General features: G+C 37.1%; 1 protein-coding gene across 16 annotated transcripts in view; it reads right to left on the bottom strand.

Moving 5' to 3' along the window:
• Nucleotides 1-17358, bottom strand: part of LOC119870842 — a 31462-nt gene that overhangs the window by 9839 nt on the left and 4265 nt on the right. For 7 of the 16 annotated variants that reach the window (XM_038527207.1, XM_038527206.1, XM_038527210.1 and 4 more), the window contains one exon: nucleotides 11740-11836. The exons of the other annotated variants lie outside the window; for them this stretch is intronic. In XM_038527207.1, the coding sequence (XP_038383135.1) occupies nucleotides 11740-11836 (97 nt within the window). The remainder of the gene's footprint in view (nucleotides 1-11739; nucleotides 11837-17358) is intronic. 16 annotated transcript variants of the gene reach the window in all.

Below are 17358 nucleotides of genomic sequence, written 5' to 3'. Positions count from 1 at the left end.
TCCATTCAGGTGCATTGTAAAATTCATTGGAAAATACTTCCTTTCTTACCGCTTCAATGCTTCAGAGAATATCAATTGTATATTTTTTAATTGTTTGAACTGTAAATTTTAGAAGTGGTAAAAAGGGGACTTTCTGCAGATGCTGTAACAAAAGAGTTTGCACTATTTTAATGAAATATTTTGAGACAGTGCTTAGTGCTGTTGGGAGATTGCAGTACCCAAAGTCCAAAAATTCTTCAGAAAGGCAGGAACTTGTTTTTTCTAATTTGTAAGCAATCTGAGCTTTTAAAGGAATCTCCTGTTATGATATTTAAGGAAGTAACTTTTCTGTGATTCTGCCTACATGTGTCTCCTCCTGTAACAACATGGGTTTGATGGACTGACTGTATTTTGGAACCACCTTAACATATGAAACATCTTAATTTGAAGACAGATTTTTTTCTATAGTTTTTCATTTGTTTTTGGTTTTTTTGCAAGATGAAAATTTATTTGTGGAAATGTGTTCTCTCCTGGCTTTCTTTATGTTTCCATAATAATTTTGAGTGTGAAAGTTGATTTTCATCTACACATTTCACTTATTTTTACCAATCTCATATTGTTTACCATAAAAAGAGTCATTTCTCAAATGTATTTGTCTATCTCACTGATTCTTATTGCTGAATTTTGATAGCAGCTGATCATACAGATAGCAGTAAGGTCAGTTTGTATCCACCAATGCGTAGTACATCTGATTTTAACTTTGAACTATGTGCATAAAATTGTAAATGATATTTTAATGGAAATTAAATTCATTTAAGAAAACACATTTTGGGGGCACCTGGGAGGCTCAGTGGTTGAGCGTCTCTCTTTGGTTGGGGTCATGATCCTGGGGTCCTGGGATTGAGTCCCGCATCGGGCTCCCTTAGGAAGTCTGCGTCTCCCTCTTCCTATGTCTCTGCCTCTCTCTCTCTCTCTCTCTGTGTCTCTCATAAATAAATAAATAAACAAATAAATAAATAAATAAAATCTTTTAAAAAAGAAAACTTTTTTTGCTACTATAAAATTACTATAATAGTAGCCATTTATATTTTAAAATATGCATAGGGGGATATCTGATAAGATCTTGGTGGGAAAAAATACAATATTCCCAAATAAAAATAAAACCTAAAAAAAAAAAAACCCACATAAAATAAAAGCTAGAGTTCCAGAGTAGGAACTCAGTGAGAGCCCTTTGGAACAGAGAACTGGACTACATGGTCCTGCTCTGTCTAGATTTGTTTTTTCACTAATGTCAGTCACTAATTAATGCTGCTACCACCAAAAATCTAGTCTCAGACATGAACTGTTCCTCCTTAACAGTCTGGCCCAAAGTTGACCTGTGGTCCTTCCTTTAATATCAGGAAACAGAGTCAAGACTGAGAAATTCAAAAAATTTGTTATTAAAAATTGAAGGAGGGGTACTTGAGTGGCTCAATCAAGCAGCCAACTTGATTTCAGCTCAGGTCAAAATCTCAAGGTCCTGGGATGGAGCCCCATGTTGGGGTTCCTGCTCGGCTGGGAATCAGCCTGAGATTCTCTCTTCCTCTGCCCTCCACCCCATTCTTACTTATACTCTCTCTCCCTCAAATAAATAAATCTTTTTAAAAGATTGAAGAAAAGCAAATTGAAAATGAAAAGATCTAAGAAAACTCTTCCTCTAGGTTTGTAGACCCATTGAAATTCTGGGGAAGCCTAGTTAGGTAGGGTAAATCTAGTTGCTGCATCAGGCAAACTATAACATCTCAGGATTTTGACACAATATATGACTATTTCTTGCTCAACCAAGGCTCTTTCAATTTACACCTCAGCCATCTTGCACACATATTCCAAGGGCTCAGTGTCTGGCTATATCATGCAGATGAGGAAAAGATTTGGAGACTTAACCCTGTGTGCTGGAGGCTATGGGGGATAGCGATGGGCCATGGAGCAGTTGCTCTGATGGAAAGTGCTGGAGACAAAGGCAGGAGCTCCAAGGCTGCCCTCTATTCTTGCAGGTAAAAAAAGTTTACCTACCTTCACACGTTGGAACCTACCAAGGTGTCCTAGTGAAATCTATGGCCTTGACTGAACAGCTTATAGTGTCTTCCTCTCCCTTCTTCTAATAGAAGCGCTGTAATGAGCTCGCAAAAAGGTTAAGCCATTTCTCTGCTTTGTTTTTCCACTGCAAAGTTGTTTGGGTGAGTGCAGATTTTGTCAGTCTGCATGCCCTGTTCTTCATATTTAAAAAGGAAAAAAAAATACTGACTGATCTGGGTGGGATTAAATCTGGAAACAAATGAGATAAAATTTCTTCATGCTCCTTCTGACCATTTTTAAGCATAGTAAAATCACTTTGCTGTCCCTTGAGGTGTCAGTGGAAAAACAGGCAGGGTGTGGAAGTGCTTCCAAGCTGCTTTCTTGCATGTAGATATGCTTCTTACTCCATTCCTCTGGGGCTCGGGGCACCTGTCTGAATAAGACTAATGACTAATTTTCTCAAGCCTGGTTGGAACTGGACAATGTATATCCTTCCCAGGTATTTTTAGGTTTTTCCCCCCTCCGTTTTTTCCTTCCCTTAGAAGCCTGAGAAGTACTTACTTCTGGCTAAAATAAAAATCCTAAAACTTACAATTTGAAACAATTAGTTGAAAACATCTTTGATCAAACCATGGGTATTCTGAGTCTGATACAGTCACTCAGGAATTAAAGTCAAAGGGGTCAACTGTTAGATTCCACTGAAACCCCAAAACACAAAAGTTAGAAGAAGGATAAGACATAATAGTTCACGAAGGTCAAGCTGGATACAAAATAAGAATGAGTTAGGAAAAACATCTGACTTAACTATACTATATATGAGCAATTACCTTGAAATCTGTGGTATGATAGTGATAGTGATTACCTGAAGCAAACATAGTTAATTGCATAAAGTATAAAGACAAATAAAAATGATATTTTATCCATATCTAATTCTAAGTGTGAGAATATTCTCATTCTAGATGACTGACTCCAGGATTTTTATTAAAGAAATATCCTCAAAGGACAAAAGAATAGCACAACAGTCCAGATTTAGTTGACATGAATTTTTTTTTGGCTCAATACCCCATGTCCTTAATTAAACTCTCTAGTGATTTAATGGACAGTAAAGATTAATTAATTAAACGAATGCCTATTGAAATTCTACTTTTGTCATAGGTATTTGACCCTTGATTTTTTTGGAGCTTTTCAACCACTATGAGACACAGATAAATAAAAGATGATATTAGAAAGGAGTAAGGCCATGACAGTGTAAATATACATGCACATGAAGAGGCATCACAAATCAGTCTGGGGAATTGGTGAAGACCAATGGTGGTTGACAAGCTGAAACTCTAGAGTCAGACTGGCTGGGTTTAATTCCCTACTGTATAATGAATGTGATTGTTGTATGACCTTGTGCACATTGGATCATTCCTCTAAACATCAGTTCCTTAATCTGAAAAAATTAAGAAAATAGAAGCCCCTTTGTTAAGGAGGTTTAAGTGAGATTATATATTAAAGCATAGTGCCTCTGGATGGCAAATGCTCAACTTATGTTGGCTATTACTATTGACAGAAGAGGTGATGCTTGACAGGCCTTCGTAAATGAGTAGTAGGAGTTTTAGAACAGGGCAGTGGAAGACAGCCTCTCAGGGAGAAACCATGACCTGGGATATAGACACAAGCACACAAAACAGTAACATTCCTGGATAAAAACAAATGGTTTGTACCTATTCTACTTGAATAGAATGGATGTCCTCACAGTTGGCATGTGAATATAACATAAAAGGCTTGCTACAAATATTTGTGATCCACCTCTGGAATTCCTTTGGAAAGATCCTTCCAGCACTGGTTGGTTTGGTTTCTGCTCTTCATCTAACCCTCAGGTTTGGATTGTTCCTGCAGACCTCATCGAGTGCTCCAGAAGACACAGCTCTTGGTATTTTCCCACTGGCTTCAGGAACTATAACCACATCTGAGATACACTTCACCACTGAACTCCCCACCCTCCTGGGTACTCTCTAGCTTAGCCTGTCACTGATCCTATACCACCAGACAGCGGGGAAGACTGGCCCATTTTCTAGAGAGATAGGCCCATGCCAAATCATAATGAGCATTGTGTGTTCCACTTAGGAATCTGCAGAATACCCTAAAAACTCTGAAGAACCACTGAAGAAGTTTACATAGAGGAAAGATATAATCAGATGTCTATTTTAAGATCATTCTAGGGGCACCTGGGTGGCTTGGTCAATTAAGCCTCTGACTTTGGCTCAGGTCATGATCTCAAAGTCCTGAAATCAAGTCCTGTATCAGGAGTCTGCTTGTCCCTCTGCCCCTCCCTGGGCTCATGCTCTCTCTCTCTCTCTCTCTCTCTCTCTCAGATAAATAAATAAAATATTTTTAAAAAGATCATTCAGTAGCAGCTTCTACATCAGATAAAAGAAAATCCATTGGGAGAGTCTGTTCAAGTAATCCCAGGGAGATGATACTGTTCTAAGCCAATGGCAGTGGGGAAGAAGGAAAAACAGAGAGTATAAAGAGATAAAGGGTGAAGGAAACAATGTTCTGAATGGACTCTGTGACTCACTGGCTATAGGAGGTAAGTAATAGGAATCTAAGATGACTACCAGATTTCTAGTTCAGGCAACTGGAAGGGTGGTGTTGCCATTCATCAAGAAAAGAATACAGGATAAAAAATTAAACTTGAGGATAAAAATAATAAGGTCAGATGTTGGATATTTTGAGTTGAAAGCATTTGTGGGACTCTAAGTAGAGATGCTTATTAGCAGAGAAGTCTGGGCTCCTTGAATATTCAGATTTTTAAATGAACGTATGGAAAGGGACGTGCTTTACAAAGATGATGATTCTTGTTTTCAGGTGAGGTATATACTATTACAAACAAGTAATTGTTCTGTTCTAAAAATTTGTGTCTGGTGGTTAGAGATGTATGATGGAATCCTGGAGCACCTTATTATCATTAGAGTGACTGATTGAATCAGACCAATGTTTCAGCAATCATATTCTTTACCTTTTGCTATATTAATAGGCATTTCTTTTAAAGCATTTTTGAAAAATCTGGATTCATCATTAATTTAGGAGGGCCTACTCATTTATTTGGGAAAAAAATTATTTGTGTTTAGTCAACTTATACGATCATCAGTATCCTGGAGGGGCAGCATGGTGAATGTAGGTCCTTGGCAGGGTGTGTATTCTGTCTCTGTAACACTGGAGAAATTATGACCTAGGAAAAATTATTTAAGCTCTCCATGCCTCATTTTCTCAATAATCAAAAATAGTAAATATAATAGTACCTATCTCTTAGGGTTGTTGTGAGGAGGAATGAATACACAGCTCAGTTATGGCAAAAGGAGAATCCCCAGTAAATATTAGCTATCATTATTATCCAAAATAATACAGCAAAACCCATTGGAAAGCATCTCTTCTCTCTACTGCATTGTTTTAGTGTCACTTAGGGTAAAATCATGTTGTGAACATAGGCATAAAACATTGCAAATTATATGCTGCATTGATTTTTTTTTTTTTTTAACTGAGGCGCCTGGTGGCCCAGCCAGTTAAGGGGTCTGCCAGGGTGCTGGGATCAAGTGCCATATTGTGCTCCCTGCTCTTGGGGAGCCTGCTTCTCCCTTTCCCTCTGCCTGTTGCTTCCCCTGCTTTAGAGTAGAACATTCCTTGAAATTTAAAACTTGCTAATCCTTTATAGATCATTATAGATCAAACACTGAAGCTCAGAGAAATAAAGTGATTTCTTCAAAACAACACTGTAATAAAGCTAGTTCTATAACCCAAATTCAAGGTAAGTTGGGTAAACTCTTGGGATGCTATTGCCAGGAGAAAGTTGCCCAAATAATATGCAACTTTCTTTTCTTTTTTTTTTTTTTTTTTTCAACTTTCTTAATAGGAAGTGCAAGAGATTTTCAATCATTTTGGAGGTCACTGGGGGGAAGTTTAGGGTGGTCTGACACTAGTATCCCATTAATGTGAAAAGGAAGGTGTGTTAGGATGAGGAGGATAAGGACTCTTCTTCCTTTAAAAGTGACCATCTGCAGGCTTCAGAACTGGAAAAGGCAGAAAAAAAAAACTCCAATTATATAGCTTCCAAGTACATTTAAAAACCCACTTACAATTCATTAAGTTCCAGACCCATGAAGGAAAAATGCTACAGCACAAACAGAAATTAGAAATCAAGAGCCTTTTTATATACTCTGTGGAAGAAATTAATAAGACAAATACATCAGTTTGTGGGGAATTATAAAATTAAAAGGATTCTAAACTATGAACATTAAGGAACAACATTTCTAAGGAGCAAAGTATTGAGTTTTGTGGCTTTTTAAAAAAAATTATATTTCTAATTTTCTTTTTTTGTATTTTATTTCTACAACCTTTCTAGGTTTTGACAAACTCACTATTGCTAATCGTCAAAGTGGTACTTAACTGTGTTCTCCCTTTTTTCATACAAATAAAAGTATATGAAGTGAGTTTTAAAATTTTTTTTGAGGAAACACAAAGTTTTACAATATTTTTCTAAGTCTTAAAATTTCAGATTTGTGGAGTGCCTGGGTGGCTCAGCTGGTTAAGCATCTGCCTTTGGCTCAGGTCATGATCCTGGGGTCCTGAGATTAAGCCCCACATCAGGCTCCCTGCTGGGCAGGGAGTCTACTTCCCCCTCTCCACCCCTTGTTTTCTCATGTTCTCTCTCTCTCTCAAATCAATAAATAAAACCTTTTAAAAAATTTCAGATTTGAATCTAGAAAAAAAAAATTTAAACAGTGGGATACAAATTACATTAGCAAACACAAAAACATCCTAACTAAATTCAAATTCATTTTCATCAGCCTTAAGTCCAAGATATCCAATGATATTTATCGTACATTGGTTTTCTCTGGATTAGCAGATGGTTAGGGCTAAGAGTGAGGGGAGCTACTCTTCCTTCTTTTGTTCATAAATTCATCACTATCCAATAACCACAGGGAAAAAGGATTCAGAGACTAAGATGAGCTGAAAAGTATATAAAATATTAAAATGAAACCATACTCATCAATAATCACTGAAAATAATGATTACATAAATAAAAATGAAGATTTTACTTGACACCACAAAAGATTTTATATGATAATTTCTTTTGTCCAAGACCCCTGGCCCTCTATGTCTTCTTTGTCCTCTCTCTGTTTGTTTTCTTCTACCTAATTCACATTTTCATTGAGGGTGTAGCCTTGAGGTCTTGGTTTCACGGAGGGGTTTCAGATTATAATTCTCATCTCATGAGGTCCGAGGCTTTGTCTCCAGTCTCCAAGTGGCCATTAAATTGAAATTCTAGCTTACTAAGGAATGGTAGGTTTCTCTTTTCAACATTGGTTTACTTCTTTTTGACTGGGGCTTTTGTTCTTTCCTCAGTCTAAGAATTTCCCTTACTTTCTGGCCAGCTCAGCAATGCATTTAATAAGCTGTTTTAAAATACTTTATCCAGAGTTTTTTAGGTGTTTAAGGATGTTTATTCAGCTTACTTGCCCCACTATACAATCAAACAATGGGAGAAAAAAATAGGCATAAATCTAGACAATGTAAAAGTGTAATGTAAATTTGAAAAATAAATAAAATCTGGCTCGGAGTCTGCCTGGGAATCTCTTCCTCTCCCTCTGCCTCTCCTGATTGTTCTCTCTCTAAAATAAATAAATAACTCTTAAAAAGAAACAAAAGTTGTGAATCTCCACCCTTATCTCACATCCTATACAAAAACTAATTCGAAATTTGAGACAGAGCACATGAGAGAGATAGTGAGAGAGAGAGGGTGAGCAGGAGCAGGAGCTAAGGGTGAGGGAGAAGCAGACTCCCCACTGAGCAGGAAGCCCGATGAGACTCCATTCCAGGTCCCTGAAATCATGACCTGAGCCCAAGGCAGATGCTTAACCGGCTGAGCCACCCAGGCACCCCTGGAAAAAAACACTGTTAACAACTTTTATCTTTAGTTCCTCTGGTAGTTCAAATTTAAATAGCATCTATTGATATTCTACAATGAAAGATGAAAATTTTACCCTATTTTCTCTTTCTTCATCCTTTTTTTCTCCCTAACTCCAATTTTTCATGCCCTGGGAGAAATACTTGATATATATATATATATATATATATATATATATATATATATATATATATCTTACATCTAAACTGTGTTAAGAACTCTTATAACTCAGTAAGAAAAGAAGCAACTCAAAAGTAGACAAAACATCAACAGTCTTTTACAAAGAGGATACACAGATAGGCAGTAAGCACATGCAAAGATGCTCAACACGAGTAGTCACTAGGGAAAACAAATTAAAACCACAATGAAATTATTACTACATATCCATTAGAATAACTCAAATTGAAAAGATATTTTAATCCTTGCTAAAAGGGTTGGTAAGGGTGCGGAGCAACTAGAACCTTCACACATTGCTGCTGTGCATACAAAATGATAAAGGCACTCTGGAAAGCATTCCAGCAATTTCTTATAAAGTAAAAACATACACTTATCATGACACAGAAATTTCACTTCTAGGTATCTACTGGAGTGAAAGGAAAACATCTGTCCGCAAGAACACTTATATACACTCATAGAAGCATTATTCATAATGACAAAAATCAGAAAATGAATTGTAAATATGTCCATACAATAGAACACTACTCAGCAGTAAAAATAAATGAATTACTGATACACACAAAACATGGATGAATCTCAGAAATATCCTGACAAGTAAAAGAAGCCAGACCAAAAAGAAAAAAAAAGAACTCCAAAACTTTAAATATTGTATGTTTCCATTTATATGATATTCATTCTAGCAAAGGGAAAATATAGTGACAGCAGATCAAAGGTTTTCCTGGGGTTCGGTATAGGGGGTGAGAGAAGATTGATTGCAAAGAACCACAAGGGAACTTTTGATGGTGATAGAAACGTTCAATAGCTTGATTATGATCGTGGTCAAATGACTGCATGTGTTGCTAAAATGTACCTAATTGTATGCTTAATATGGTTGAATTTTATTCTATGTGAATTATACCTCAATAAAGCTGTTTTAGAAAAGGAACATGCATTTATTTCTGCCCTAAGATGGCATAATACTGAGTATGAATGTACCTTATAAATGTCTCTGTTAGCTGGAAAAATTGGTTAGAAGGAGGAGAAATTAAAAACCACAGTAGGTACAGGGGTAGATTCATTTCAAAATCCCTTCCTAATAAAGCTATTCTTGAGGATCAGTACTATCTATAGCCTGAAAGCAAATTGTGTAAGAGACTTCATAGGTCCTTTGCCTTCTGTGTTCTGCCTTCAGAACTTCTTACTGCAAGTGGATAAATGGTTCTCTTATTTATTGCATTATTTCTTTATGGAATTACAGTGTGTTAATATCCTCTGAGTAGATCCAATGGCCTTTCTGAAGCCTTTTATGTGGCCAGATGGGAAGGGAATAGAACAATCTCCACTGGTCCAGTTTTTTTCTCTTTCCAAACATTAAAAAAAATCAAGATGCCCTTAAAATCCTTTTTTCTCCAGTTTCTCTAAGAGCGAGGTTAACAAAGCCCAGTAACACTCTTAGAGCTCTCCTGCTGCTACAGGGAGTGCAACAGAGGCTGTCACCATAAGGATTGACTCCTGGCTGAGAGCTGAGTCTTTCTCAAGAGGAATCTGACAATTAAGTGCAGAAGTTGCCCCTGGATCGCACCAAAGATTATCCCAGCTGGGGTTCTGGAAAGGGCTCCAGCGGAATATGGCCAAGGGGAAGCTCCTTTTGTGGCACAGATCTGAAACACCTTCTTGCCCTATGGGGCTGATCACAGCCCGATAACTACAAAGCAAATGCATCTTAGACTTATAGAGCTTTATGAGAGGCCAAAGTAAAGTTTTTTTTTTTTTTTTTTAAATTAAGTTTAGAAAGAGGCACGATTTGGGTCAACAAAATGGTGGCAGAGTTGAGGCTAAATTAAGCAGTGAAAATAAGATTATAGATGTGTGCACAAAACTTTGCCAAAGTGTTGCATTTCATTTGCTCTCCCTCCTTTGAAAGACCTTGTAGCACTGTTGTAAAATCAAATACGATTCTCTTCTTTTAGGCTATAGTTTTCAAAAATAACCATGTTCCCCATCAACGGGACTGTTGGGTGGAAGACCAGTCTAGAGAAGACGGCTTAACACAAGTGACCAGATTCTTAGTCTGATTTAAACCCTGAACTCTACAACTGTGTTGTTTAGGGAAAAGTATGTAATCTCTGTCTGTTTCCTTATGGAGGATAATCATAGTACCTACATAAAGAATTGTTAACAGGATTAATTAAAATAATACATGTTAAAAGCTGAGAATAGTACCTAGCACCTGGAAGATGCTCGTATTAAGATTCATTTCAACTGGGAGACTGAAAACAAGGTGGCTGTGATTTTTTTTTCCTCCTGTGAAACACAGATAATACAGGGCAGTATAGTGGTCTCACAATCAGTAGGGACTTAGTTTCCCATTCTGTTATGGTCAGGTGCTTGGCTTGGTCCAAATTTGTGGCCCCCTAAACTAGGGGACCTGAGCAGCAGGATGGAAAAGGGGATGAAAGGAAAAAGAAGCAAAGCAAGCAAGGTAAAGATTTCTTAGAAAGGGTCCTAGGAACAGTTCTGCTTACATCCCACTGACCAGAACGAGTCCTCATCTAGCTTCAAGTGAGGCTGGAAAAGGAGGTCTGAAAGGTCATTTTATGGAAAGCGTCCAGCAAAAACAGAATTTTTGTTAGGACAGAGGAAGGGGAAAAGATAACTAACAGTCTGTCCGGTGCTTCATAAATGCTAGCAATGATTATTACTTTGTTAACCAGAAAGCTCCCAGCTCAGTCTCCAGACCAGAGTTCTTCCAGCTTGTGTGGTTTCTCTATGGGTGTCTCTACCTGAATGGGCCATTGAAATTTGCATTTTCCCATTCTCTTTTCACCTTTCTAATGTTCTGCTCAGAGTAAGTGTAATACTGTCCTTTTCTTATATTTATGCTACACTCATAATCTTGAGATTATTTTCTAATTTATTCCTTGTCTTTCTTTTTCAACGAGTCTGTTACATAGTGAATTAATTATCTTCCCCCACCTTGCATTTCAATATTTGAACTCCTGACTCCTAGTACCTCAGAATGCTGTATTTGGGGACAGGCTCTTTCATTAAAATGAGTTCATTTGGGCAAGCCCTAATCCGATACGACTGGTGTCCCTATAAAGACAGGTTTAGGACATAAACACACACAGAAGGAAGACTCCATGAGGACACAAGGAGGAGGTGGCCACCATCTACAAGCCAAGGAGAGGCCTCAGAAGAAACCAATCCTCTGACACCTCGAGCTTGAACTTCTAACCTCCAGAATTTTGAGAAAATAAGTTTCTGTTACAGGCAATCAGTCTGTGTGTTATGGTGGCCCTCACAGAGGAATACATAGCTGTGATCTCATTTCGTGGCATGAAAGTCCCAGGAGAAAATAGATCACACACAAGAAAGAGGGCAACTTTGAAGAGATTTGAAGTACAGAGGGCTTGGTGGGTGTAGGGGGGCCAACCAGATTATGCATCAACCTAGAGACCACTCAGGCTGTTTTCACCCCTAAACCCAAAGGTACAAGGGGAAGAAGGCTTTATCAGAATCTTCAGTAGAGGGATGCAGCTATTTTGAAGCAACATTGTAGGGAGGGAAGCAGGGTAATGATATCAAGACCTTACCGTCCTCCTCCCTGATTCTAATCTCTGGCCATTGGTACCCACTCGTGGAAACCAGAAAGCATGGAATCCAATGAGGTGGTCTATGAAGGTCAGCCTTCTAGAAAGGAGGATAAAGAAGAGTAGAGAATGAATGAATCTGGAGGAATAAAAGATACCTAGTACCAAGAGGAACATTGACTTTAGTTTTTGGTATCTTGCTTACTTCTTCATTCCCTATCTGCTCTGTTTGGCACCCCCTGCCCCCCCAAAGTGCCTGGGGTAATCCCTGAAGCATACATAGGATACCATCAATAAGTACTTGGGAACTGAGTATTTTTCATGCTCAGTAACTTTCATATATTGTCAGTTTTTCCCTTCTACCAGTTGTCAGAAGCTATCTCCCATTATTCTTAGTTACAGCATTAATCCAAGCCTTAACTACAATTTACCTCTAAAACTATGACCTCCCTCATAGTTTCTTCTTGGTCCATTCTCCACAATGAAAAAAGGCAAGCAGAGCAAATCAACTCACAAGCCATAATACTTAAAAAAAATCCTAAGTTCATATTTTCTGGTTCCATTTTTTTCCTTCTCTCACCTTTATATTGATTCATTTTTGTTGGCATCAGATTAAGAGTGTTTGCAGGGTTGAGTTTGCATTGACTTCTTTTCCAAAAGTGTTAGAACTCCCAGCCTACCTTGCCTGTTTCTGCCTGGTAAGTATTGTATCCTTTGAGGTCTACAATACACTTTTAGGATGTTTCTTTCTCAGAGATGGTTGCCCAATATAGTAGTGTGATTTTTTTTTCAGGAAATGCTAATAAGCAATAATGTTTTGATTATACAACTAAGTTGACTTAAAAACATTCTTATGAGAATTTTTATTGGGATACTTTCCTAGTTTACAGAGAAACGGAGTCTGCCTCAGCAGTGTGAATGTCTACTCAGATAAAGCTCCATTTCAGATCTGTTTATTTATGCATCATTCAGTTCTGGCATCTCTATAGCTGGTTCCTTAGAAGCTGATGTATTTTCTGGCTTTTCCAGAAACACAGTGCTTTGTATTACATCATTGGGTCACTGAATCAGTACTGACTTGAAAGAAAATGACATGGTTATTTTATGCAATTTTACTTTTTATCTTTTTGATTTAATTTCAGGAAGAATTTAATCTTAAAAAAATTATTCACTTTCAAAAATAGGCATGTTTAGCCTTATGAAAAATCCCTTGTCAGATTTTTATATATAGTTTTAAATTATTCACATTCATATTTCTTGTCTTTCATCAATCTTCAACCAAATTGGTGTTCTTCCTTTAAGGGTTAGTTCTTGTGGGTGAAGAATGATATCACATTTAACAAGAAGTCTATAATTATTGTGTCACACATTTGAAGCTACAAATAGGGTATCCTGGCAATGTAAATCCAACTGTCTTGATTTTTATGTGTAACTTTATAATGAAGTAAAGAGTGTAGTGGCAAGTTAGGGTACTGAGTTCAAATACATTTAAGTCATCTCAAAATAATTTTTCTATTTCTCAATTACATTAGTTTTTTCTCATCTTTATGAAACCAGTATTTGAAGTTTACTGTATTTTTGTTATCTCAGTGGGTTTCCATATTTTTTGGTTAATTAACACTCCCTCCACTTCTCATAGGAAGAAGAATAAATTAAGAGATGAATTGTGGGGGATCCCTGGGTGGCTCAGCAGTTTGGTGCCTGCCTTCGGCCCAGGGCGTGATCCTGGGGTCCTGGGATTGAGTCTCACATCAGGCTCCCTGTAAGGAGCCTGTTTCTCTCTCTCTGCCTGTGTCTCTGCCTCTCTCTCTGTGTATCTCTCATGAATAGATAAATAAAATCTTTTTTTTTTTTAAAAAGAGATGAATTGTTTTAAATTCAGTTTTCCTGCTATATTTCAGGGCCATGTTCAGGAGTTATATATTTTTCAAGCTTCTCTGAAAATGCTGGTGATCTTAAAAAAAGGTTGACGTCAAAATATAAAAATAAAGCTTCAGATCAAGATGAGCAAATACTTAATTAGATGTCTACAAACTTACCATTATGTTGTTTGTACCTCAGTTCTTAGTTATGTATATTTTATGTGGTATATGAGTGCATTTTACTATGTTTGGTATGATGTGGGGCTGGAGGAGTCCAAAACCAAATTCTAGTAAGTACTTCTCTGATCTAGGAGTCTTAAAAATGACTTTAATCTCTTTTATGGGAGAAAATTCTAGATAAAATTTCAAACAGTGCTTGGAGGCAAGTTTTTTAAACATTCCACAGTGCAATGTATATTTTTGTGTTTCCTGTCTCTCAAAATGAAAATGTTTCTAAGCAAAACAAAATATTTGGAAAAAATATTATGCACATAAATTCTCTTTTTAAAACAAAACAAAACAGCATTGAGGGGTGCCTGGGTGGCTCAGTCGGTGAAGTGTCTGCCTTCAGCTCAGGTCATGATCCCAGAGTCCTGGAAGCAAGCCTGGCATGATGCTCCCTGCTCAGCTGGGAGCCTGCTTCTCCCTCTCCTCCCCACTGGTGCTCTCTCTCACTATCTCTGTCTCTTTCAAATAAATACATAAGATCTCTAAAAAGAAAGGAAAGAAGAAAGAAAGAAAGAAAGAAAGAAAGAAAGAAAGAAAGAAAGAAAGAAAGAAAGAAAGAAGAAAGGAAGGAAGGAAGGAAGGAAGGAAGGAAGGAAGGAAGGAAGGAAGGAAAGAAGGAGGAAGGAAGGAAGGAAGGAAGAAAGAAAGGAAGGAAACTTTTTTAAAAAAAGAAAAGAGGCATCAAGGGGGGCACCTGGGTGACTCAGAGGTAGAGTGTGTCTGCCTTTGGCTTAGGGCATAATCCTGGGGTCCTGCAGGGAGCCTGTGTCTCTGCCTCTCTCTCTCTGTCTCTCATGAATAAATAAATATTAAAAAATAACAAAAAATGGCATCAAGAGACACATTAATGTAATTAGAATAAGTGATCTAGTTTTTCCTTATTTAGTGGCTGAGGTAAGTTGGTAAAAAGTATTTACAAGGGTGAAAAAAATTTAGTTATATGCTTTAACTGTTGGCATAAGCATTAAAAAAACTATTTAAATGTAGGCTTTATGAGGTATTGTGATGTTGGTGGGGGGAGGGTGAGATACTTGACATGTTCCAGGGGGAAGATACTTTTAGTATATTTAAATAGGAATAATGGCCCTACAGGAACTTGGGAGATGTTTTTTTTTTTTTTTTTTTTCCAGACTGTAACTTACATTAAAGAGAGAAAAAAAAATAATAAAGGGAGAGAAAGAACCAACTTAAAAAGCATTTCTTTGTTAGTTAAAGAGTGGATCGAATAAAGTCACATTTTTGATAAAGAACTTTTGATAATAATTGAGTAAAAATAAAATACTTGTCAGCATACATTGGTGACATTAATTGCTGATGAAGTTATAAGAATCTCTAACACAGTTCAAATTCATTATCTTGTAAAAATATACCTATGGTTTGTAAAATTAAGAAATGTTGGTAGAAGTATATATTAAATTTAGTATTTACTCCACCAAAAATTTTTCTTAATTCACAGAAGTCTTACAAGAACATATGTTTATTCCCCTGTGTGCCATGTCTGAAAATCCATGAAAACTAGAGTTTTAGAATTGAGATCATTCACCATTTAGTCCTTGATTTACAAACCTTTTCTTGCACCTCCAGCAGCAGCGAGTCTTAATTGTTACTTAGAGAGTTTATATGACTTTCCCAACCTGGTCATAGAGTTAGCATTAAAATCTCTCAAATACTCCTAGTGTTACCTCAGAATAAGATTATATGATACCCAACACTTTTAAGATATTTCCATTCCAACAGGGAAATAGGAAAAAAAAATCTCTTTAATCATTTGGCATTCACTTAAGCCCTCAAAAGCAATTCCTTTGGTTTCTAGATGTATTCAGGATTGTAACGTGGCAGATCTTGTTTCTTTGAGCGGCAAATCAACATTATCTACCGTATGGTCACATTTAACACATTTTTGAGAATTTGCCAAGGATAATTTTACTATCTATTACTTATCCTTTTCTCTGCAGTGTTAAATAAAATGTTAAGGAAAAAGTGGGTTCAGCTGGGTAGGTAATAAGTACATCTATTAGTGATTTCCGGGGTTTGGGGGCAGGTATTATTGACATATAATGCATATATAATGTGCACTTATACAGTTTTGACAATTGTAACTACACATGGAAATACTACTGAACACAAAATCTAGAACAGCACTCTAATAGAAATTCTGCAAGGGAAATGTTCTGTAGCTGTATGGTCCAATTTGATAGCCACTAGTCAAATGTGGCTACAGAACACTTAAGATGCCGCCAGTGTGAGGGACACTTGGATGCCTCAGTTGCTTAAGTGTCTGACTCTTGATTTTGGGTCAGGTCACAATTTCAGAATTGTGAGATCAATCTCTGTTGGGTTCTGCACTGGGTATGGAGTCTGTGTAAGATTCTCTCTCTTCCTCTGCCTGCCCTCCCCCCAAAATAAAGTTTGAGCAATGTCGCCAGTGTGACTGCCGAACTGAATTTCAAACTTTAATTTTTATTAATTGACAATTAGATTTTTCATAGCCATATGAGGCTAGTCACTACCAAGTTGGACAGTACAGAATTCTATCACTTTAGATTGTTCTCCTATGCACTGCACTGTTCTAGTCCATCCCATCTCATCATCTTGCCATCACTAAGGAATACTAAATACAGATTCGTTTTTCCCTGTCTTGGATTTTTTGTAAGTGGATTCATACAGTATGTCCTCTTTATGCTTGACTTCTTTTGATAATTATCATCCACATTGTTTTATGTATTATTAGCCAGTTCCTTTTAATGACTCAGTAGTATTTCATTGTATGAAGGTATCACAACTTGTTTTTCCATCCTCTTATAGACATTGGGCTGTTTTCAATTATATTTTTTTTTTAAAAAGTATGTATGTATTTGATTGATTGAGCATTGAGTGGGGAGAGGGGCAGAGGGAGGGAGAGACAATCTCCAGTAGACTCCATGCTGAGCACCGAGTCCCACACTGGGCTCAAAATCACAACCCTGAGATCATGACCTGAGCTGAAATCAAGAGTTGGATGCTTAACTTAGCCACCCAGGACCCCTCCAATTATTTGATTTTCATGTTGCAAATATTGTATTTGACATTCTGCATCCCTTTTTGAAGAGAAAAAGCTGTATGTGTGTATTTTGGTCTTGAGAAAAGTTAGTCAACGTGGGATTCTATTCTATTATCATCTTTCTGTGCCAGGGTAAAAATTCAATTCCTTTTTATTTATAAGGATGGACATACTTCAGGATTGCTGAGTAAACATCTGGTTTGTATTACTTAAAACACAATTGGAAAGACCAATCCACCAGAAGAAAAAAATATCGCAATGTTTTTATTTTTAATTGGTTGCTATGTTTTTAAAACCAAAATATATTTTGGGTGAGGATGGGTAGATTTGGGGTTTCTCCAGAGAATAGTGGCAAATTATGTATAGTTTTGAGTTACCTTGGCCTTTACCAGTCCCTATCATGTTTTTTAAAAATATTTTATTTGAGAGAGAGAGAGAGAGAGAGAGAGAGAGAAAGAGCGCATATGGGGGGAAGTAGCAGAGGAAGACGGA

The sequence above is a fragment of the Canis lupus genome, chromosome 1, assembly GCF_011100685.1.
Source record: "Canis lupus familiaris isolate Mischka breed German Shepherd chromosome 1, alternate assembly UU_Cfam_GSD_1.0, whole genome shotgun sequence".
Classification (NCBI taxonomy): domain Eukaryota; kingdom Metazoa; phylum Chordata; class Mammalia; order Carnivora; family Canidae; genus Canis; species Canis lupus.
Note: the sequence above shows the minus strand (reverse complement) of the source record. Positions and strands in the feature narration are given on the sequence as shown.